The following is a 23,675-nucleotide window of genomic DNA, read 5'->3' on the forward strand; positions in this document are numbered from 1 at the left end:
GTTCAATTAATGCTATATGGTTGTTCTGGTTTTTTATGCCATCTATAGTGCTTCTACTCTTACTGTAAATTGTTGCTGTCTTCTGATGAGAGGTGAGTTCTAATGCCTGGAGATATGTAAATGAATGAACTATAGCAAGTTCTGCTTGGTTGTTGGAACAGAGGGGGGATGCAATCTAAAGCAACAATTTTGTATAATGGACTGTCTTTTGGGTTTTTTTGGCTGTTGGACTGTCTTCTGTGAACTCTTTAACCTCCATAATTGTGTCTACCATGCTTGAATGAGGTCTAAATGATACTGATTGCTGCTGAATATGTTAATCTGGATTATACAAAGCACATTATTTGGTTTATTAGAAGTTTTTCTAGTAACTTACCAGCAAAATTTATGAGACTAATTGGCCTGCATTTGTTAATTTTGTTGGATGTTTCTTTTCCTGGTTTGATTATGGGTATAATTTTAGAGCATTTCCATAATAAAGGAATCGTTCTCTTTTTAGGCATTCGTTGTAAACTGTTGTTATGAATTCAGGGAATTCAACAAATGCACTTAGGATTATATTGCTGGCTAATTCATCCTATCCAGGAGTTTTTCTTGGATCCATTGATCTTAATATTGACTTGATTTTATTAGATGTAAATAAATCATCATTAGGAGTGTCTATGTCTGTAAGCTTTGTGGATTTCTTCATCTGTTGATTCAACGTCATCAGTAATAAACTTGTTTATCATAATAGCTGCAGTTCTGCTAAGTTTTAGGGTAAGAGCTGTCTGTTTTCTTAATAGCTTATAATATAGGTGTTGCCTTATTCTTGCTTGCTGCTAATTTATATACACAGTTCCAAGGATTCGATACAGACTTTTTTCAATTATTCTGTTTTGGCATTTGTAATTTTGGACAGATTGCTGTATTTTTCTTTATAGTAGTTCTGCCTTCTACTCTTCTTGTGTAGAGGCTTAAGTGCTGTGAGGACATTATGTTGGAGTTTAATGGATTTTTTACAACACTCAAAAAGAATTAAAATAGAATTTAATACTTCCTATATTTCGTCCTAGTCACTAGGACATCTACGGGGATTACAAAAACAATTAATGTAGCATGCACATAAAAACTTACAATACTAAGCCCAACCACGTGGGTGACACTAAAGTGCTATCTAGGTGGAGCGCCCTCTAAGGGCGGTCATAGGTGGCCTGGAATGTAAGGTGGGTGATGAGTGTTTCCCAAATCTTCTGAAGCTTAATGCAACCGTATTTATTTAGATTTGGTTGGTTTCTGAGAGCTGCTGCTGCTTCTAAGAAAAGTCTCTCTTTCTTGAATTTGCTGTGGTGGAGCATGGTGGTTTTCTTCCATGATACTCTGTGGGTGGTGTCCAACACATGGTCAGCCAAGCCTGAATGGCCATAGTTGTGTTTAACAATGTACGATGTGTTCCTCCAGGCGGATGGATGCTGATCTGCCTGTCTGTCCAAAGTACGCAAGCTTACAGGAACAGGGTACTTTGTAAACTCCAGGCAGAGAGAGAGAGAGGAGGGAGCTGATCTTTCGTAGACCGGATAAGGGTAGTAAGTTTGCGGTAGGGCTTATACGCTGTGTGTAGGTTATACTTTTTTAGTATCTTGGCCATTTTTTCCAAAGTGCCACGGATGTAGGGTATGGTGATGGCATTTTTAAAATCTTGTTGATGAGAGGGATGGGGAATGGGGGAGGAATTGATTATTTTTTTGATACTGTGTTTGCTGTAGCCATTGGAGAGGAAAGTTCTGTGTATGTGGTTAAGCTCAGTAGTGAGGGCGGTTCCACTGGAACAAAGATTGTGAGCTCTCTTGGTAAGAGTTTTAATGATGCCATATTGTTGCGAGGGGTGGTGGTGGGAGAGTTTGTGAATGTATCTGCCTGTGTGTGTGTGGGATTTCTGTATACAATGAAGGCAAGTGTATCATTAGGCAGGCATGTGACTAAGGTGTCTAGGAAGGGTAAACAATTGTTCTTTTCCTTTTCCATAGTAAACTGGATTCTTGGATGTAGGCTATTGAGATGACTGAGGAAGGAGTCTAACGTGTCTGGGCCATGAGGCCAAATAGAGAACACATCATCTACATATCTTAGCCAGATAGACGGTTTGAGTGGGGCCGAGTCTAAGGCTTGTTTTTCGAAATCTTCCATATAGAAATTGGCAAGGAGGGGGGGGGGGGGGGGAACCCATGCCGGTTCCCTCTATCTGCTTGTAGATTTTGTTCTTCCAAGAGAAATACCCAGAGTTGATGGCAAAGGAAAAGAGATCTAAGATGTCAGAGGAAAAAACGTTTTCTAAGAGAGATAAAGTGTCAGTTAAGGGAATATTGGTAAACAATGAGGAGATATCAAAGCTTACTAATATGTCTGTATTATTCAAGGTTAAATTTTCTATGAGGGCTTTAAAGTGGGTCGAGTTTTTTATATAGGATGCAGAATTTCCGGTGAGGGGGGACAGAGAGTTGGCCAGCTGTTTAGACAGTCTGTAACAAGGTGCATTGGTGGCATTTACTATAGGCCTGAGTGGGGAATTGGGTTTGTGGATTTTTGGTAAACCGTATATTCAGGGGGGACGGGAGCGGAAAGGTTTAAGTTCTTTCGTGATGTCAGGGGGCCAGGAGGTTACTTTTTTAAGTAAGATTTTTAATTTCTTAACTTGTGTTTTTGTGGGGTCATGTTCTAGCGGGATGTAGGTAGCGCGATCACGGAGGATGATGTTCATTTTATGATTGTATTCGCTGGTATTAAGAATGACTGTGGCATTACCCTTATCCGCTCTAGTGATGACGATACTTTTTTCTTTGCGTAGTTTCAGGAGAGCCATGCGTTGGGCATACGATAAGTTATTTTTTGGAGGCGAAGACTTCTATTCTGTCTTAAATCTTGTGTGTGTGTGTGTGTGTGTGTGTGTGTGTTCGGGGAAAGAAAGCTTCTGAAACAAATATCCACTATATGAGACTGGTTAACTTAATGTCAGTTGGGGGAAAGCTAAAAAAGAATAAACTTCACAGATTTAAAAAAAAAATGGAGATACTGTTATACATTACACTTTAGTTATTATTTAAAAAACAAGTACTTACCTTGCACACCTTGCAATAAAACATCTATAGCTGCCTTGTAATAATTGAATGCTAACAAAAATTTTGATGCAACTTCACAATTTTGAGCCTGACATATTAAATTTGCAGCTTCAACAAGATAATTCTGTTTTTTCTGACTCCACAGTACCTTATCATTTGTGACCAACATGGGCAGAGAAAGATTTGATGTGTAAAGATTTGATAAATCTTTTTTATCTAATAAGGTATCTACAGTTTCTGTTTTTTCACTATTAAAAAGTGGATCAAACTGCTTTAAATCATCCAAACTGCACAAATCTACAGAGGGAGCAGTTGTAGTGGAGGTACTAATGTCATTCTGATTTTTGTTTTCAACATGTGATTTTTTATCACATAAACTATTAGGTATAAAGGACATTTTATGGTGAAACATTTTATTTTCACCAATATCAGAATATATTTTTGAACAATCTGAAGGCAGGTTAAGAATGTTTTCAGAAAAATTTTCTTTATAAGTATGCATATTAACACAATGGTCCAGCTCTTGTAAACTATCAGTCCAAGTTTTATAAACTTGTGCTTCTGTGGTTGATGTTGGATATTTGCTAGAATTCTTTCCATACAATGGATCAAATATTGGCATATCGACAATGGATAGTGATGTTGTCAACAAATTATTAGTAAAAGTTGTTCTTTCCTCATCTCCACTGTCATCATCATCATCTTCATCAGTAGCATGGAGACTAACACTCAAGCCATCAAAAATCTGTCTGTGTTTCCATACATTATCTATGATATTATCAGATTCAGTGACATTCCTGTTTATAAAAAAAAAAAGACCATTAGAACTTCAAGCACAAACAGAAATTTAGGTAAAAATTAACTCAATGCTACTTGATCATGAGAGTAATAACAGATAACATTTTAATGACATAGGTGCATGTGGGGAGGGGGGGGGATATAAAGTGTTATTGCTTTTTACTAAATTAGAATGTAACACTCTCACCTGATTGTGTTTGAGGCTAAACTTGTGTTAATAGAATATTAACATTATACAGAGAGAGAGATGATGATGATGATGATGAATATATGAATTCAAACGAATTGAAATGCCAAAAATTAAAGACATAAAATCCACTATTTTCAGAATGATGAAATGCAGAGGTTGGATAAATGGAACAGACCATAATTTGAATATACTGTATATCTAACACAGCATTCCATTTTATTTATTATTTGTGAGTGTGCCCTTGGGATTAGAATTGCTGGGTGGACGTAAGTTTTGTTATTTGTGTGTTAGCCTTTAAAACCTGAAAAGTTTTAGAGATGATCTAGAGCAGCGTTTCTCAGATTTTTCCTATGACGGAACACTTCACAAATCCTGAAATTTTCATGAAACACCTTGGTTATTTTGTAATGTATTAATAATTAATTATAGCATAATCATAAAGAGTATTGGTACACTTATGTATACAGTGTGACATGTTGACAAATATAAAATTACATTTAAATCAGTTATCAATCACTGGGCTAATGAAATCTTGTAGCATATTATAGTTTCTTCAGGCCAACATCATTAAATTAATTTGGGCTGATTTTCATTGACATATCCCATTCTGATCACCAAAAATGTATAATATTATTATAAGTACTTGCAAGTGAATGCAGACTTTTTTCTCCTGTGTGCTGGTAGTTTTTCCCTCTTTTTGTACATCCTGGAGATCGCTTTGTAGGCTGGAGGTGGATGAATCACTATCTGTTGCATCACAAACACCTTCAATAAGAGATTTTTTAATACCAAAATTAAACAAAGTCCCTTGTCTCTTATTCATATTAAAATTTAAATCTGTAGGCCTATTACTTTTAAAAAATCACGGTACTATGGTTTCAAAACAAGCACTATCACCCTACAATGCGAACTTGTGAAGAAAGTATTCAGTATTACTAGATTTGAGAACCGTGTACAGACTATCTTGATCTTCAATTTCAGTGGAAAAATTTTCTTTATACTTCCTTGCTGATTGGTCACTAACATTTGCAACACAGATGTTATTTCTTTCAGTTTTGAGAACAGAGGATACGCCGCCCATTGTTGTAATCGAGGTAATTTTTATGACTGATCATAAACAGCAGTATTCCCTTTCCCTAATTACTTCCATGTTTAAAAATACACGGTTTGGTCACTGACATCACGGAACACTTATTCACTTTCTGCGGAACACAATATGGAAAACCCTGATCTAGAGGTTAAAAAATTATTAGGTTTACACCAAAAAGATGTAAACTCAACCAAAGTCCATATATTTGCCATTTATTAATGCTTCTGATTAAAGAATTTACAGACCTAACAGATATTTCTAAAATATCTAAATGAAATTGTAGTCGCTGTAGGTACTAACGATTTAACTGGCGATAAGTTCAGTATGAGAGAGGACATGAAAGGGCTGTTGGAGGAGCCGAGAGTGAAGAGTGAGAAAGTGAAAATCAGCAGTATTTTACCTCACTATGCTAAAAATGAATTAAGATGAAGGGCTATGATGGCAAATAATTTGATACATAAGCCATGTAGAAGGAATGGATGCGAGTTTTTGGATGTGTGGAGTGAGTTTGAGGGAAGATTGGATTTATATAAGAGGGATGGCCTACACCTGATGCGTTTGGTATCAGGAGTCTAGAAAAACTAATAACTGGTATTTCATCATCATCATCATCATCATCAAATTCCTGCCATGTACCCTCAAGGGGTGTACAGGATATGACAGTACTACATGAAAAAATTACATCATTACTAACTTCCTATCTACAATTTTCCTCCAAATCAGTCTGTTACTTGTCAAGACTCCAACATTATCAGATCTTATATTTCTATCGTCTAAGGCACTTTGTACCGTATCAATCCACCTATATCTTGGTCTTCCTCTGGGTCGTTTTCCTGCCAACCTGGCAGAGAACACTTGTTTTGCTAATCTTTCCTCTCCCATTCTATTTAAATGACCATACCATCTGAGATTAGCTCTGCTAACACATTCCTGGATGCTGACAATGTCAAGTTCTTTCCTAATATCCTCATTTTTAATATGATATTGCCATTGATGCCATCTGTTCACGCCTCTAATCTTTCTCAGGACTCTCATATCTGCGGTCTCTAGTCTTTGGTCAAGTGTTTTACTTCTGACCCAGCTCTCAGATCCATAAGTTAAAATTGGTTTGAACACAGTCTTGTATACAGCTAATTTAGTGTTCCGACTAATTTCTTTCTTATTCCATATGAATTTATTCAATTGACTTCCCACGATACCAGCTTTGCTGATTCTGTTGTCTATTTCTATATTTAGTTTACCATCTTCAGTAAAAATTGTGCCTAAGTAGCTGAAATGTTTTACTTGTTCCACAGGTTCTCCATTCACAACACAGTTGACATTTTCAATGATTCTGCCTATTTTCATTGTCTTTGTCTTTTTATTGCTGACCTTCATACCATATCTATTACAACAGCTATTCAATTTAGTCAGAGAATCTTGCAGACTTGTAGCGGATTTATTTAGAAGTATAACATCATCCGCATAAAGTAAAGAGCTGACATTAACATCTCCAATTTTGATATCAGGTTTAATACCACATTCCTTCATAATGTGATCCATATAGATAATGAATAACAGAGGGGATAATGTACATCCTTGTCTCACACCAGATTTAACATTAAACCATCTTCCTGTACTTCCTTCAATTCTAACTGCTGACTCACAACTCAAATAAAGACTAAGTATTGCTTGATATAATGCCCCATTGACACCATATAACTGCAGCGTATTGAATAGCTTCTCTCTTGGCACCTTGTCATATGCCTTTTCCAAATCGACAAAACTTAAATACAGATCTTTGTTATATTCCCATGCTTTCTCGACTATTTGTCGTAAAGTGAAGATCTGATCCTGACAGCCTCTATTTGGCCTGAATCCAGCTTGTTCTTCACCAAGCTTTTCTTCCACAATTCTTCTCAACCGTTTCTCAAGTATACTTGCATAGATCTTGCCAGGAACACTCAGTAGGGAAATACCTCTGTAATTCTCACATTCAGTTTTATTTCCCTTTTTATATATGGGTACTATGAGAGCTCTACTCCAATCATCAGGAATTCGTCCCTCTGTCCAGGCTTTCTGAACTATGCAGTGCAGCCACTGTAAGACTCTTATACCACCATACTTCAGCATTTCTGGTCAAATATCATCTACTCCTGCTGCCTTTCCACATTTCAAGCCTTTGATGGCTTTTTCTACTTCAAGTATGGATATGTATGCCTTACTGCATGCCTGGTCAGTGTTTTTTATCACTGTCCTGTCATCACTGCTTATTTCATTTAGCAGTTTTTCAAAGTAATTACTCCATACTTCAAGGATATCTTTTTCTCCCGTTTTCATGTCACCTTTATCATCTCTAATTCCTTTTACAGCACTCTTTCCTCCATTCCTAAGCTTCTTCAACAACCTCCAGAATATTTTGCCACCTTCTTGATATTTATTTTCTATATTCTTGCCAAAGTCCTCCCACGACTTTTGTTTAGCTAGTTTTACACACTGTTCAGCTTTCTTACATTTGTCTCTGTATTCTGTAAGAGTAAAAGCTGACTTATTTGCCAGGAACTTTTGATATGCTTTCTTCTTTTCCTTCACTGCCTCTTTAACTTCCTGTGTCCACCAGGGAGTTCTGATTTTTTTATCTTTGCACACAACCTCACCACATGCCTCTCTGGCAGAATCAATCAATGTTTCCTTCAGAGTTTGCCACTGAATCTCCAAGGTTTGATTCCTGTTCTCAAACTCTTTCATTTTCTTTTGAATAATATTTTTGTATTTTAGTCTACAGTTTACATCTGAGAGCTGCTCAACTTTTATTCGCTTTAAAACTTTCTTACATGTTATTCTTTTCAATATGAAATTCAATTTTATCCTGCTCAAGACTAAATAGTGATCACTTCCAATTTCAAATCATCTGTACACTCTGGTGTCCTGCACTAGGGAGAAAACATCACTATCAACAATAACATAGTCAATGAGACTTTTCTTATTCCTAGCCTCTTCTCTCCATGTGAATTTGTGCACATTTTTATGTTGGAACATGGTGTTAGTAATAACCAGTCCATGTCCTGAGCAGAAATCCAACAGATATTTGCCATTATTATTAGCTTTGCTCTTTTCTCCAAATTTTCCCAAAATATTTTTGTATGTCTCACAATCATTTCCTACTCTACTATTTAGATCCCCAACAAGGACCAACTTTTCCTTTTTCATTGTGTCAGTTGCTTTTTCTAAAGCCTCAAAAAATTCCTCCACTTCTACCTTAGTAGAACTTTCTGTGGGACCATAGGCACAAATAAGTCTCATTGTCCAGTTCCCCATTCTCATATTTGCCCACATTACTCTACTTGAGACTGACTGCCATTCAAGAAGATTAGTCTCGTATTTTGTGTTGAATACTATGGCTACTCCTTCTTTTCCTTGATTGTTATTGCCTGAATATAACATTTTGTATTTATTGCTCAGAAAGATCTCACCAGTTTTGGTCTTTTTTGTTTCAGTCACCCCTATTATGTCGATCTGGTACTTATCTAATTCCTCAGCTAGCTCCATTTCTTTGCCATTCAGGCTTCTTATGTTGATAGTACCGATCTTTAACTCTGGTGATGTTGAGTTGGGGTTTGTTTTCAGATTTGTTCCAGTAGCTGACTTTTCGCTGTTCGCCCTGGTTCCCTGGCGAAAACAACGGGGGCCTTGTTTAACTGGGCGACGCCCCAGCCGGAATGAAATTTTGTCATGTTGTACCATCATTTTTTATTTTGGTTTAACCAATAAGAATACAATTTGGTCGGCTAAATCCCAAATTGCCAGCCCATCCTCGTTCGTTCAGTTCAGTATCAAAGTAGATACCCAACAGGGTGCACCACGAGAAGGTGAGGATTGGACATTAGGTCAGAAGCCCTGGTCGGTTCTCCGCATTCCTTTAAAGGCTATGTGGAGGTCTCCTCTCAGTTATACAGCTTTGACCCTTAAGCACCCCTAACTGGTATTTAGGGAAACTAAATTATAAAGGGAGGAATAGTGAGAATATGAGTGTAAGAGCGACAATGTTTTATATAACTGTGTTAATGACGGGAATGGGCTTTTTCATGGAAATGTTGAGGAGAGAACGACTTCAGCTTTGTGTTCATCCGGTTCGGACTCATCAAATGTATGCAAAGATGTCTACATGTGTAAGACATTAGAGAATAGAGATGAGCAAGTTGTCCAACTGTGTCAGGCAGACTGCAAACAAGACAACACAAAAGAACAAACGGGTAGATTATTATGTCTGTACACGAATGCTAGAAGTATCAGAAACAAAGGGATAGAGTTTGTTGCCTTAGTCAATAGGTTGCGACCTTGGATTGCAGGTATTAGTGAGACCGGGCTATCAGAATCACACCTACTAAATGGTATCGAGTGTCAAGGGTACAGTATTTTTAGGAAGGATATAGGTGATAGGAGAGAAGGGGGCGTGCTGCTAATGATATTGGATGACTTGAATCCAGATAGAGTTGAGACCTATGATTGTAGTACTACTACTAACAATGTTTCATGTGGCAGTGAGTTTGAAGCCATCTGGTGTGAGGTGGAATCTAACAAGATCAATTACGGGGTGTTGTTTCAGACCTGGTGGATCGGCTGCTAGTGATGAAGAAATGAATCACCAAATAGAAAATATAAGCATGAAAAGAGCAATCATAATGGGAGACTTTAACTATCCAAATAATGATTGGGTAGCAGTAGATGAGAAGAATGAAAATGCATTTATTGAGCTGTTTTTTGCTGGATTTCCAAGTTGTCCAGCATTTATTGCTGGACAACTTTTTCAAGCAGCATGTGACCGAAGCAACTTGAGGGCAAGGACTGTTAGATTTGATTATAGTGTTAGAGGGCGTTTCAGTTAAAGACGTAACTATTCTGCTTCCGGTTGGTGACAGTGATGATATGGTACTCACTTGGGAAGTGACTAAGTTTATGAAAGTTCCATTCAGAAAAGGTTACATGCTGAACTACAAAAGCAGGAAATGAACTACCAACAGCAGCATACTGAGTTCAGTGGAATGGGATTGGTTACTGGATGGAAAGAATATCGACAGTACATGGGAAGCCTTTAAACAACACTTGATTCATGCGATATCAAAATGTGTCCCGAGAGTTCAAAGAATAAATAGGATAGGAGTAAAATGGATGTGTAATCTTATTAAGCAAGAGATTCGTAAGAAAAGGTCAATGTAGAAGGAATATTTAGCATAAGTCTGTTATAAGCAGCAGGCTAGAATAGTACAGAAAGCAAAGTCTGTGTATGAAAAGAAACTGGCTCTGCATGCTAAAGACAACCAACAAGAATTCTATCGATATGCTGTAAGTAAAAGAAAAAATGAATATGAAAGAATAACTCTTCTAAACCAGATGCTGTGAGGGTTACAGATGAAGAAGAGGTTGTTCCCTGGTGAACGCAACATTGAGCTCATTGTTACCTCTTCACCTAGATGAAGAAACGCAGGTATATGAGGATGAAATATTAGAGTCATTGCACAAATTGAATAAGATTTCAGCAATAGGGACTGACGGGATATTAGCACGTGTGCTAAAAGAGTCTTCAGATTAACTGGCCATTCCTTTGACCAGGCTGTTTAATATCAGTCTCGGAACAGGGACGATTCCACAGGAATGGAAGGAATATATCGAAATTCCATTGCACATGGATGGTGCAAAGACCAATGTATCCAACAGTCGACCAGTTAGTATCTCAGGAGTGGTGGTGAAGATTTTGGAAAAATTGGTTATGGCATGCATTCAGAAATGGGTTGACAGTGATCTCTACTTTGCAATGAGTAACATGGGTTTACTAAGGGAAGGTCATATTTTAACAACTTGCTCACATTCTATAACAACGTTAACATTTAACTAGACAAGGGGAATGGATACACCATGATACTTTTGGATTTTGCTAAGGCTTTTGACAGAATATAGCATGGCAGACTTCTGCATAAGTTGGAGAAAATAGGTTTGGGTTATAGAATATTAGCATGGATAAGAAGATGGCTGACTGACAGATAACAAAAAGTGGTATATGGGGGATGTGAGTCTACAAGATTTAAGAATCCTAAGGGAATCAGAATCATTGATATCTTGGCTTGCACATCCACTGAGACATTTCACAAGTGTGGAAGTAGGCAGCCTCCTAGGGGCGAGTCCTGGACACCTTTGGGTGACTGGTTGGTCTGTTACGTTATTCCTCACTTCCAGGGTTAGCAGCCCTGCTAGGAAGTTTCCTCGCTTGCAATAACTGATCATATGAAGGCTCCCACTCTTATAGGTCTGGAGCTAGGAAACTTGTCGAGTGTGATTCCAGATGTCTGTTTCTTGTTTGGAGGTGATCCTGCCACCTGTTCCAGCAGCATCCTCAGGAGAAAAGTTAAAAGAAAGCTCTGCAAGGACTGTCATTAACCCATTTCTTCAAGTTCTCATCATGCTTGTTCCGGTGGTCAAGGAGTTCCAAATCTCAGACACTCCGTGTGTCAGGTCTGCGATCGTGCATTCTCCACCGCAGTCGGCCTTGGCGTGCAATGCACCTCAAAACATCCAGCCAACACTGCAATAAGAACGGAGTGCTTCAAAGCACGTTGGACTGCTGAAGAAGAAAAGATCCTCGCCGCTCATGTGATTGAGCTGTCAATCATTGTTAGTTGACGGGCAAATACCCCCATGCAGAGGGGGGGGGGTATTCACCAGGGTGATCATTTTCTCCCCTTTTTCTTTAACTGCATCATAGATGAGTTTCTTCACTTTCTTCCTAGCCATATAGGCTACTCTCTAGGCGCTTCTTCCTTTAATGCTATGGCCATTGCAGATGATGTTATTCTCGTAGCCTCTACTAAGGTAGGCTTACAGGAACTCCTTGATCGGGCAGTTGACTTTTTCTCTATTCGAGGCCTTTCTATTAATGTAGAGAAGTCCTGCTCTTTAGCTCTTGTCCCCTCTTGACATAACAAGAAGCTTAAGGTCAGACTATAGAGTTTTCCCCTGCACAGGAGGCCATTGCATGCTTTGACCATCCCGGAAGAGTGGAGATAGCTCGGTATCATGTTCACCCCCAAAGGGAAGGTCTTCTGTCCCTTCTATCCTAGAAGCTGGGATCACTTTTTTGAGGAAAGCTCCTCTCAAGCCTCCAGCAAAGACTGTTTCTCCTTTCCCACTATCTCCTACCTCGCTTTTACCACAAGTTGGTGCTTGGTAGGACATATATCTCGGTACTATCCCATTAATACAAGGGCTATCGGTTAAGCTGTGAGATCATGTCTCTGACTGCCACCTGACATCCATACTGCAGATTTCCACATGAGGGTGAAGGACAGCGGGCTCAGGGTTCCATCAGATGGCTGATCCCATGCCTGCGGCTGTCCAGAATCGCGAAGTTAGAACTATCTTCTTCCCTTATCTGCAGAGAGGCTTTCTATAGTCCATTAATACAAGAAGACTTTAGGAGTGCTGAAGGCTGGTTCCATTATCAAAGTACCTTAATTGAGTCAGCAGCTGCAGAATCTCTGCTGCACTGTTCTGTAGATGGTGCTCCTTTAAAAGAGTCATATTTGGTGCCTCCCCAACATGATTGGGTAAGGATGGCACCAGACTCCTCCATGGGTTCAAGTATATTGACCTTATCAGGACGAGGATCAATGCCCTACCCACACAGCTTGATGGGATAGTGACGACTCAAACTGTAGGGCTGGCTACCACTACAGTGAGACATTGTCTCATATAGCCCAGTGTTACTTCTGCACCCATGGAATCCGTGTGCAGAGGCATGACACTGTGGTCTCCATTCTGAACAACTGCTTTAAGAACAAACATTGGGAGACTGCGGTGGAACCACATTATAGGACCTCCACGAGTTTGTGTAAGCCAGACTTGGTGACATATGGGTAGCTGATGCTCAGGTGGTGGGAATAGGGTGCCCACTAGCCAATAGCCATAATAATAAGGTGAGCTATTATAAGAATAACCAAGATCTAGTTAGTAAGATATGGGAGGAGCATGGGCAACTCCAAGGTTTACCAGCGCTACCATCTCTTTACATGGCATATGGAGCGCAGATAGCTATAAGGACTTAAAACAGCTTGGGCTTACACAGAAGGATATAAAAGTTCTTTCCTTGAGGGCCCTACAGGGCACACTGGTGACATGCCGTTGCCACCAGAGAATGACTACAATGATAATGAGAATCGGCATAGGGTAAAACACTTGTAAAGGATTAGGCTAATATCAAGTTTGGACGAGATGTCTGGATGTGATGTAAGGGTAGTACTGCCCATAACTAGTACAAAGATTAATAAAAATAAAATAAAAAATAAAAAAAACTAGTGGTGCACCACAAGGATCAGTGCTTGGTCCACTGTATTCAATCTGTACGTTAATGATATTGGGAAGGATTTGAAAGCGACATACAGCTATTTGCTGATGATGAAAAGATAGGTAAGGTAATCAGAAATGCTGCTGATATGCAGTACTTGCAGAATGATTTGAATAGACTGGAATTATGGGCTTGGGAAAATAGCTGTCAATTCAATGTCAATAAATATAAAGTCATTCACTTTGGAGTGATTAGATATCCAATGCCGTATTATATTGGTGGGATTAGGCTAGAGTAAACTGATGAGGCTAGAGATTTTGGAGTGTTAATAGATAGGAATTTGAAGTTCAACTCAAAAGATAATTGCAATGCTGAAACGAACATTCACATGTAAAGATAAGGATGTTATTTTGTCTCTTTACAAGGCTTGATAAGACCTCACTTAGACTATTGTGTGCAGGTTTGGTCTCCTGGTTTCCATTGTGATTTATTGGAGAGAGTACAAAGGAGTACTTAAAAATGATATCATTTTTATGATTGTGGAATACTGATTGTGAATTTGTAGACTGCAGACACTAGCAAACAGGAGAAAGAGGGGAGATATGACTGAGACTTACAACTTCTGAAAGGGTCATACAGGATTTCAATTTTTCATAAAATGAAAAATGAAATTTTTCATTTTATGCAGGATGGGAAAAGGATGAGGAAAAGGGTATCCTTGGAATCTGAGGGCAAACTTGCTTGACTCCTTTTTGAATTTTGACTAGATCTGATAGGAACCTATTAACTAGAAGGCTGGTAGTTGAATTAGCATAGGCTCCTTTGATAATGGATAGCAGTTTTTAATACACCAATTTGCTGAAGTATGTGGAACAGAAAGGGATACATTATGTATAAAGAAAGGAAACAGAAAGGAATGATGGAATATCAAATGCTTGAGTAAGGTCTGCTGATAGCACTGCCATCGACTGTTTTTTTCGTATTAACTAAGCAGATCATGTAGCAGAAACAGATTAAATTCTACTGACCAGCCTGAAACTCCATATACCTGTGTGCTTTTAATTATGTATCTCATTCCCACTTTGAGTCTGTTATTGAAAATGTGGAAAAATATCTTATAGTCAATATTAGACAGAGAAATATAAGACAGTTGCTGATTAAAGTGCGATCTCTATTAGGTTTTGGAATGAGGACGGTATGGCTTTTTACAAATTCACTTGGTATATATCCTGATGAGAAAAAATAATTAAATAGTATAACTAAAATGGGAAGAACATCCCAGGCCTCGTGGTAAAGATCTATCCCTAAACCATCAGGTCCTGGAGATTTTCTCATCTGGCATTCTTTATAGGCTGTGATAACTTCAGATGCTATAATGGGTCTGTCAAGCCCATCTTGGATATGAACAGGAAAGCCAATAATGCTCAAAGAATTATAATTTACCACAGTACTATTGTCTTCAAATAGATTTTTGTAGCAATTTTGAAATGAGTCAAGGATATCTTGAGTGGTGGACATGTCTTCAGCATCAATGCAGAGTGACAGTCGTTTCTTTGTGGAATTTAGTGAATTGCTAATGAAGAATGCACTTAGCAGATAGTCCTTCAGTTGCATTTAAAAATTTTTTTAAATTTTAAAATGCAATTTTAAACTTATTTTAAAATTTCTTTCTTCAACTTGTTTCTGTCTTTCCACTTCTATCTCTATGTTAATGTTTCTAGTGATGTTGCTACATTCTATACCATTGTGCTGGTTTGTATGAAACGGCTTCTCTCTTTATACAGGTCTTTCAACTTTTTTCTTTTGAGGAAAGCCTGTTCCTTTCCAATCATATTCTGTTTTATTGCTTATTTGAATTTTAACCACATATCCCAGTTTCAGGTAACATTATTCCAATTTAAACAGAGGGTCTGGAATTTGGATGAAAAGATCAACAGAAAATTTGGTGGAAGTCTCCATGGTCCATAACTATCTCTCCTTGTTCCATGTAGTGGAAATGAGGAAATGAAGTAGAACTGGATCACAATCTGACATGTTGATGCCAAGATGTTTTATCTGAATGATCCTATACATAAGAGGAAGAAGAGATATAAATTAAATCAAGACGGATACCAATACCTCGATTCATGTACGTGTAAACCTGGAGATTAGGACTGCAAATCCTCCATATGTCCACTCGTTGAGCATTGTCGAGGTATGTTTTTAACTGTGCATATCCCACTTTTCCACTCTTGGTGGTGTCTTCCTAATTTGTTAAATGTGGGATTTTCAATACAATTCCAGTCTTCAGCTGCTATGATGTAGTTGGCACCATATAAATATGGCTCCAATTTCTGGAAAAAGTTTTGTCTAACTGTTCCATTGGATGGAGCATAAACATTTATAAATATTATTACACATCCACAGTATTACAGTCTATTGTCATGATTCTCTCTTCTGCATGCTTTTGGATATTACATAATACCCAAGGAGGGGGGGGGGGAGAGAATAAGAACTCCTACTCTAGCCCTGTTAAATTTTCCAAAGTTCAATAAGAAAGAAGTGGATATCAATCTGTTAAACTTTTTCTATTTTTATATCTGCAGAAGTATGTTTCTTGGAGAAACAAAAAACTGATATTATGGTGTAGCATAAGTTTTCATATAGTTTCTTGTTTAATTTGCCTTTGGAATCCTCTCACATTTAATGAGAGAATTGGTACCAGAAAGGAGATGTTAAGATTAATGAAGTGTCACTGGTAAGTTTTTAATTTCTAGATATTGGATGAACCTGATGAGGTCTTCAATCTCTGAAGGAGCAATTGTGTAGCCTGCTTCTTGTAAATTGTTTTCCAGTTTTTTACAATTGCTTTTCATTATTTCAATTTCACGCCTATCGTTCTTGATTTGGAAGCTAGTTATTTTCTTTTCATATAGATGATAATCATACTGAGAAAACTTTGAATCAGTAAACTTTATTATTTTTTCTTTAATTGTATCTCCTGCTTCTCTTTATTAGCATGAGATGGCCCTTCATAATTCATAAACTCCTCTGAGTCTGAAAAGTCTTCATTGACGATCCACAACCTTCTTCATCTTTACATTTTTTATTACTTCTTTTTTTTTTAAATGTAGTTCCTTTTTTTAACACATCTTTTAATTTTTTTTGTTTATCCTCAATTTTTTTTATTAATTCATCTTTCCTTTTTGATAATCCTGTCTGCATATTAACTGCACTACCAGAAATCTTAATATTTAATTAAAAAAAAACAGTGCTAGTAGGGGATGAAACCATCACTAGCACCAGTAAAATAAAATCAAAATGAAAAACAAACAAAAGAAAACCTAAGTATTTGTCATCAGTGGGAGCCAGACCCAGAAGTGATAGTAGAAGTAATGTAGAAGTCATATTTTGATATACAAGTAGTCAAAAGGTGTCAGACCTTATTAATAAAATACTTTGGATTATATGAGGGTGGTCTGAAAAGTTCTTGGCCTCGACCATAGATGGCAACACTGTCAGCAAGATTTTTTTTTTTTTTAAGTTGGTACATAAGCATCCATGTGAAATTGCAAGTCATTCTATCAAGTAGTTTGTTTTATACAACTGTCTGAAGGCAAAAGTGTAGTCTGTATCCCTTGAAATGGATAAAATTAAGTATCATGCAGTTATAAAATTCTTTGTAAAAGAAGGTTTGATGCCAAAAGAAATTCAGTCGAAATTTATAAAAGTTTATGGACACTCTTCTCCTTTGTTTTCGACAATTAAGAAATGGGCTGCCGAGTTTAAACATGGCCGTACCAGCCTTGAAGATGATCCACGTGAAGGAAAGGGAGTCCAAAAGTGTAACAACACCAGAAATCATTGATCAAATGCACAATATGGTATTGGATGACAGGCGATTCAAAGTGCGTAAAACTGCTGACACTATAGGCATTTCAAAAGAACATGCTGGATATATTTTGCATGCAAAATTGCATATAAAAAAGCTTTGTGCAGGATGGATGCCGCACTTGCTCACCACAGCAGTAACAAAAACGCAAAATCTCTGAACAGTGCTTGGAGCATTTTAACAAGAATAAAACTGATTTTGTGTGTAGATTTATTACTATGGATAAGACTTGGATTTACCATTACACACCAGAGAATCCAAACGCAGTGTCAAAACAGTGGAACAGAAGCCAGTTGTTCAGTGCTAAAGAAGACAAAGTTGGTTCCATCAGCAGGAAAGGTCATGGCATCAGTGTTTTGGGATGCTAAAGGCATTTTGTTTATTAATTATCTTGAAAAGGGTAAAACAATAACTGGGAAATATTATTCCGATCTTTTAACCAGACCAGATGAAAAATTTCATGAGAAAAGACTCGGTTTGCAGAAGAAAAAAAATCATCTTTCATCAGAACAATGCCCCTGCCCACAAAAGTGTTTTTTTGGCAATGGGAAAATTAAGGGATCTGCACTATGAATTGTTGGAACATCCACCCTATTCTCCAGATTTGGCTCACTCTGACTTCTATCTCTTTCCAAAACTAAAACTCTTCCTCACTGGTCAGCATCATTTTTCTTTGAATCAAGAGTGATTGCAGCTGTAGAGGGGGTATTTTGCAGATCTTACTGAGAACCACTACAGGAATGGGATAATGGTGCTAGAGCATCACTGGAATAAATGTATTAGTCTGAAGGGAGATTATGTTGAAAAATAAAAATAATTTTGAAATTCTAAATTCGTTTTTTCATTGTTAGACCGAGAACTTTTCAGACCACCCTCATATGTATTTTTGGATTAAATTTTATGTCTCAATCATATCCCCATCCCCTCCTCCTCCTCCTATCTGCTATACTCTGCAAATTGCATTTCCTCAATCTATCTTTATATTCAACATACAAGAGTCCAGAAACAATCCTAGTTAATTATCTCTGGACCTTTTCCAATATTTTTTCACCCCTTTTGAAAACTAGGTGATCAAATCTGTGCACACCAATCCATATACCGTCTCATCAAAGCATTACACAAGGAACATAAACCATAACATCCTTACTTCTACATGTAGGTGTCCTTTTATTGTAAACATAACAATCTTATATACAGGATTAACCAGTTTTTGGTTCTCTGCAGTGAGACAGAGAGGTTACATGCTCATACTCTTGTTGAGGTATGTTACATCGAAGTCACTTATAAGGCTAATTACATTTTTTTTTTTTTTAATTAAAGCCATTAAGAGTTATTTTAACATGATACTATATAAGAACATAGGAGTTACTATTGCACAATATTATCTATTTACATGAGAGTGTCGGTCGGCCCACCCGCCCGCCCGCTGGACAGGAAACCAGTGTAAGAAAAGTGAATTCTGAAAGCAGTAACAAATGCGAATGCATGTATGGGGATATTCAGCATAGAAATGAGACGACCTGGGAAGCATGGGAAGTAGTTGAATCTGGGAAATATATGAAGTAAAGCATTATGAAGGAGAGCAGGGAGGAGAAGTCACAAATGAGGGACAGCTTGATTGAGAATTATAAACCAAGACATGAATTGCTATGTTTATTTACAAATGTCAGGAGTTTCAGAAATAAAGGAGATGAAATAGTTGCATTGATTAAGTTTATTCACTCAAATATAGTTGGAAGAACAAGTGAATCATGGTTGGGTAAGAATGATATCCTGACAGAAATAGAAGGGTATCATGTTTTTTGTGAGGATAGCAAAAGCAAGACGAGAGGGGGGGGGGTGCTGCTGATGATAGTAAGGGGATTATGTCCACACAAGATTGAGATGGGAGGGGAAAATAGTGGCAGTGGTGTTGAAGTAGTATGGTGTGAGGTGGAGATTGACAGGATGAGATATTTAAGCTAGGTATTGATATAGGCAGGGAAAAGTGGATGGCAGAAACAAAGAAATGTATAGGTAAGTAATTTGGTTTAGTGAGTATGAGAAGAGTGATCATTATAGGCCATTTTAATTATAGTAATATTGATTGGAATGAAAATTAGGAATTGGGGAGAATAATTCTGAGTTCTTAAGTAACAGCTGTCTTAGATATGTGTAACAGAGGGTCAAGAGGGTTGAGAGCAACGCATGCTGGAACCAGCTCACACAAGATGATGGTTAAATTTTCAAGAATTTTGTAAACTGGTTATTAATCTAACAATAGCTAGTGGCATTTAGGCATGGAAAATCCAGCCGGAGCACATTTATTTTGAAACTCGATGTGCTTCCCCTCCCCCACTTCCCTATGCAGCAGCCTGTGTAAGGATTGGAGAGGTGGGAAAGGGGAAAAGGAAGCATGGCTGATACCATTCACATTGACTGTCTGTAAGACCATCACCTGAGCATTCTCCACTGAGGAGTACTGGCAGACTCTTGGCAAAACAACGTTGGCAAGAGAGGTGCACTGGATACTTAAAGACTGTCATCAGAAAGCATGAATCTCAAATTGAAGATCTGATTAAATCAGATAAGTTTAAAGATATTACAATGAATAAAAATAAAAACTTCAGTACTCTTCCAAGGAATACATTATTAGAAAATATAATTCATTACATGAATTTCTCTTTTGTCAGATAAAAAGTTTAAATGATTTTAAATATTTAAAAATTTTAAATAATTTAAAATGTGAAAATATTTTAAATAATTTAAAATGTGAAAATATTTTAAATTATTTCAATTTATCAGAGCCATCCACTTGGCCTTATGAAGAACTAACTTCACCATGGATAGTTGGTGAAAAAAAAACTGTACCATTTAAATGAAATTTGGATGTGATGGAAAGTCTATAATTAATGGGGAAATGCTGAAGGAGGTGGAACACATGAGAGATCTGAGAGTGATGGTGAAAAGAGACTAAGTTTAGATCTCACATTGTTAACTGATGAATTGAATGATTCTAGATTTTGTAGATAATAAGGTAGAATCAAAAATTGTTTCATCCCTGCAAGTATTAAAAAAATCTAGATTATTGCAGTCAGTTGTGATGAAGCTTAAAGAGGTTTCAGTTTAATGAATATAATTTGTATGAGGATGGGAAATAGCGTAACAACAGATTACATACTGGATTTAATTATGATAAATTTATTGGGAAAAGAGTTAGTGGATTGGGATGCAACTCTGTCAAATTATGGCTGATTGCTGATATTTCACCTGTCACAGATATTATCAGGAATACAATATTAAAATGAAATAACACAACAATAAGTTGAAAAAATTATACTATTTTAGGCCTAAAGTTCAATGAGGGGCACCCCTCTATGGGTGCTGTTTGCTAGCCTTAGTTGTTTGGTGAGAAGTCTAAATATAAGGCATATTTATTTAGATTAGGCTGGTTTTTTAAATCTGTGGCAGATTCTGAAAAGAGTCTTTCAAGTTTGTATTTGCTGTGATGATGCATAGCAGTTTTTTTTTTTTTTTTCATCTGATCCTGTATAAGGTATCCAAAGGCATGATCAGCTAGATCTGACTGACCATAGTTGTAACAGTGGATGTATTTCTTGGGCTCACCAAGGCAGAGGTTGACAGATCGTCCAGTGTGACCATAATATGATAAGTTGCAAGAACACGGAACCTTATAAACACCTAGAACAGAGAGGAGAGGAAGTGGATATTTAGGAGAGCAGAGAAAGGAAGCCAGCTTTGAAATGAGGTTTGAAAGTAGTGCAGAGATTATATTTATTTAAAGTTCTGGCTATTTTTTTTTCTGAGGTGCTTCGGATATAGGGAACAGTGCAAGAACAGACAAATGCTGCTTTCGCACTGATCAAGAGATACGTAACAGCAGCAATGCCTGAGTATATCCCAAAGGTGAAAAGACAAAATAAGGTAGGAGTAAAATCAATGAATGAAGGAATAATGCATGAAATCTGGAAGAAACAGGTACTGCTGGGGCAACCCAAGATAAATGTTGGTAATAATCAGTTGCATGAAGGGTATAAGGAGCAGGCCTAGAAGGTGACTCAGTTGGTAAAGACAGCAAATGTGAAGTATGAGCAGAAATAGAAAAATCCCAGTGAGTTATTTCAATATATGGCAAGTAAAAGAAAGAAAGAACAACTATGGGAAGACAATGTTAGCAGATGAAAATAGTAGAATGTTAATTGATACAAAGGATACAGCAGATATATTCAATGAGTGGTTAATCAGGGTATTTCATCCTCATGAATGCAACATGATGAAAAGGTTGAGTGTAGAGATTATGGTTTGGGAAAAACTGAAGCATGTGAGCAGAAGTTATATGAGAAACAGTAAATGCAATGTTAATAAGGCAGTAGGGACCTGATCATATATCACCATATTTTGAAAGAATGCTCCAGGGAATTAATGACAACCTTGGTGCACGTGTTTAACAGTGTGCCAGGGATTGTAGTTAAGGTGAGGACTAGGATTCAGAATTGGAATGATAACAGCAGTATATTCTATGATGGTCAGCATAAGTTTGTTAAGGGAAGGTCAAGTTTTAGCAGTCTGTTTACATACTATAACAAGGTGACAAACTTTGGATAAAAGGAGATGCATATAGAGTGGTGTATTTGGACTTAGACAGATTGCAGTAAAATCTGGTAAGTAACTTGAAATGGAGGAGATTGGATAAGAGACTAGTGAGCAGCATAGCTTAAGTGGAGACATGCAGATGAAGCAATGATGAGAAGAACTATGAGGAGCACAGATGTGACTTTACAGGAGGATCTCAATAGATTGACTAGGTGAGTTGAGTGGATATCAGTTTAATGTTGCAAAGTGTAAGGTCTTGAAATCTGGTAGGCAATTAATGAGGAAATTCTGAAGAAGGTGGAAGAGATGAAAGATCTGAGAGTCATGGTGGAAAAGAACTTGAAGTTTAGGGGTCATACTGCTAAAACTGTCCAACTATACAATATATACACGAAGACACAAGGTAAAAGTATTATTATACACTGTTAATTTTCAGACCACTTGATGGTCTGAAATTAACAGACCATCAAGTGGCTTAAAAAACAGTTGTTACAAGATAGAATACAATGTGAAACAGAACGAGCCACATGATGTTAAATCGCCAATAGCATTATGCTTACACTGAAGAAAAGGTTAATCATAACAGTGTAAAATAAATTGCCCATATTTTATTATTATTACATGACACCTCCAAGAAGTCCAAAGACTCATCGAGGGGAGGGCACCTACTCTACAACTTTCCATCTCTGCCACTCAATCCACCAACTACAGTGAACCATATCATCTACGGCAGTGCTTCCCAAACTTCTGGATGTCAGGGCCCCCTTTGGAAAAATTAAAATATTTCACGGCCCCCTCGAAAAAAAATCGTAATATAGACATATATTATTATAATATTTATTGTATTTATATTGAATACAAAACATACACAGTGAATATTGCAAAAATCAAATGCAAATATTACATTTTTAGCATCTTACATACACATTTGACATGCCACATTATCACATATTTTTATATAGATAGATATATTGTTATTGCACATTTGTAGTACAAGCACATGAAATGTAAAACGATTACTAATAAAGAAATAATTAAAAACATAAAAGAAGTTTAATAACAATTTAATGTGATGGATGTGTTTCAATACTGCTACACAAAAAGTCAATGTAAGGTGAAATATTTGAAACTGCAATTCTTAGATTTCTGCTTTGAAATGAAACTTATATGAATAAGCATATATTTACTAATATTCATTAAGTGCCTAAATATATACAGGAAGCAAAATTTGCGAACCCGCACCAATGTGCGATTTTTTTTCATTAAAATATAAAAAATAACAAAAAAGAAATAATAAATAATAAAAATTAAATATGTTTCTTTTAAGATAAAAAAAATCTACTTAGTCTTAAAACATTTTAAATTTGTTTTCATTATTTCACCCCCCCCCTAAACAAAACCTATGGCCTCCAAGAGGGCCGCAGCCCATAGTTTGGGAAGTGCCGACACTAATGCCATCTACTGCCCACCAACACCACTACCATTTTCACAGATAATCACAATAAGTTATATATATATATAACTTATAATATACTAAACAGATCATTAGATACATGTAGTATCTAGTTGGTTTATTAAGACATAACTTATGTCCTTATAAAAAATTGGTGTTTAAAAAAAACAAAAAAACTTTAATGATGTGTTATTTGAATCAAACTTTCCCATATTTTTGATAAGGATAGGCAGTCATTCCGATTCAAGTTAGGGCAGTGAAACATGACTTC

At 37.0% G+C, this 23,675-nt stretch overlaps 1 protein-coding gene across 2 annotated transcripts in view; it reads right to left on the reverse strand.

Moving 5' to 3' along the window:
- The window catches only part of LOC150102584 (inactive ribosomal protein S6 kinase delta-1), a 519,967-nt gene that overhangs the window by 317,033 nt on the left and 179,259 nt on the right, over window positions 1-23,675 (reverse strand). For both annotated transcript variants that reach the window (XR_016548936.1, XM_090399211.1), the window contains exon 6: window positions 3,096-3,892. Coding sequence is in view for 1 of the 2 variants with exons in the window: in XM_090399211.1 (XP_090255337.1) it covers window positions 3,096-3,892 (797 nt within the window). In the remaining variant the exon portion in view is untranslated. The remainder of the gene's footprint in view (window positions 1-3,095; window positions 3,893-23,675) is intronic.

The sequence above is a fragment of the Typopeltis vanoorti genome, chromosome 10 (assembly GCF_054136105.1).
Source record: "Typopeltis vanoorti isolate ZY-2024b chromosome 10, IOZ_Tvanoo_1.0, whole genome shotgun sequence".
Taxonomy (NCBI): Eukaryota; Metazoa; Arthropoda; class Arachnida; order Uropygi; family Thelyphonidae; genus Typopeltis; species Typopeltis vanoorti.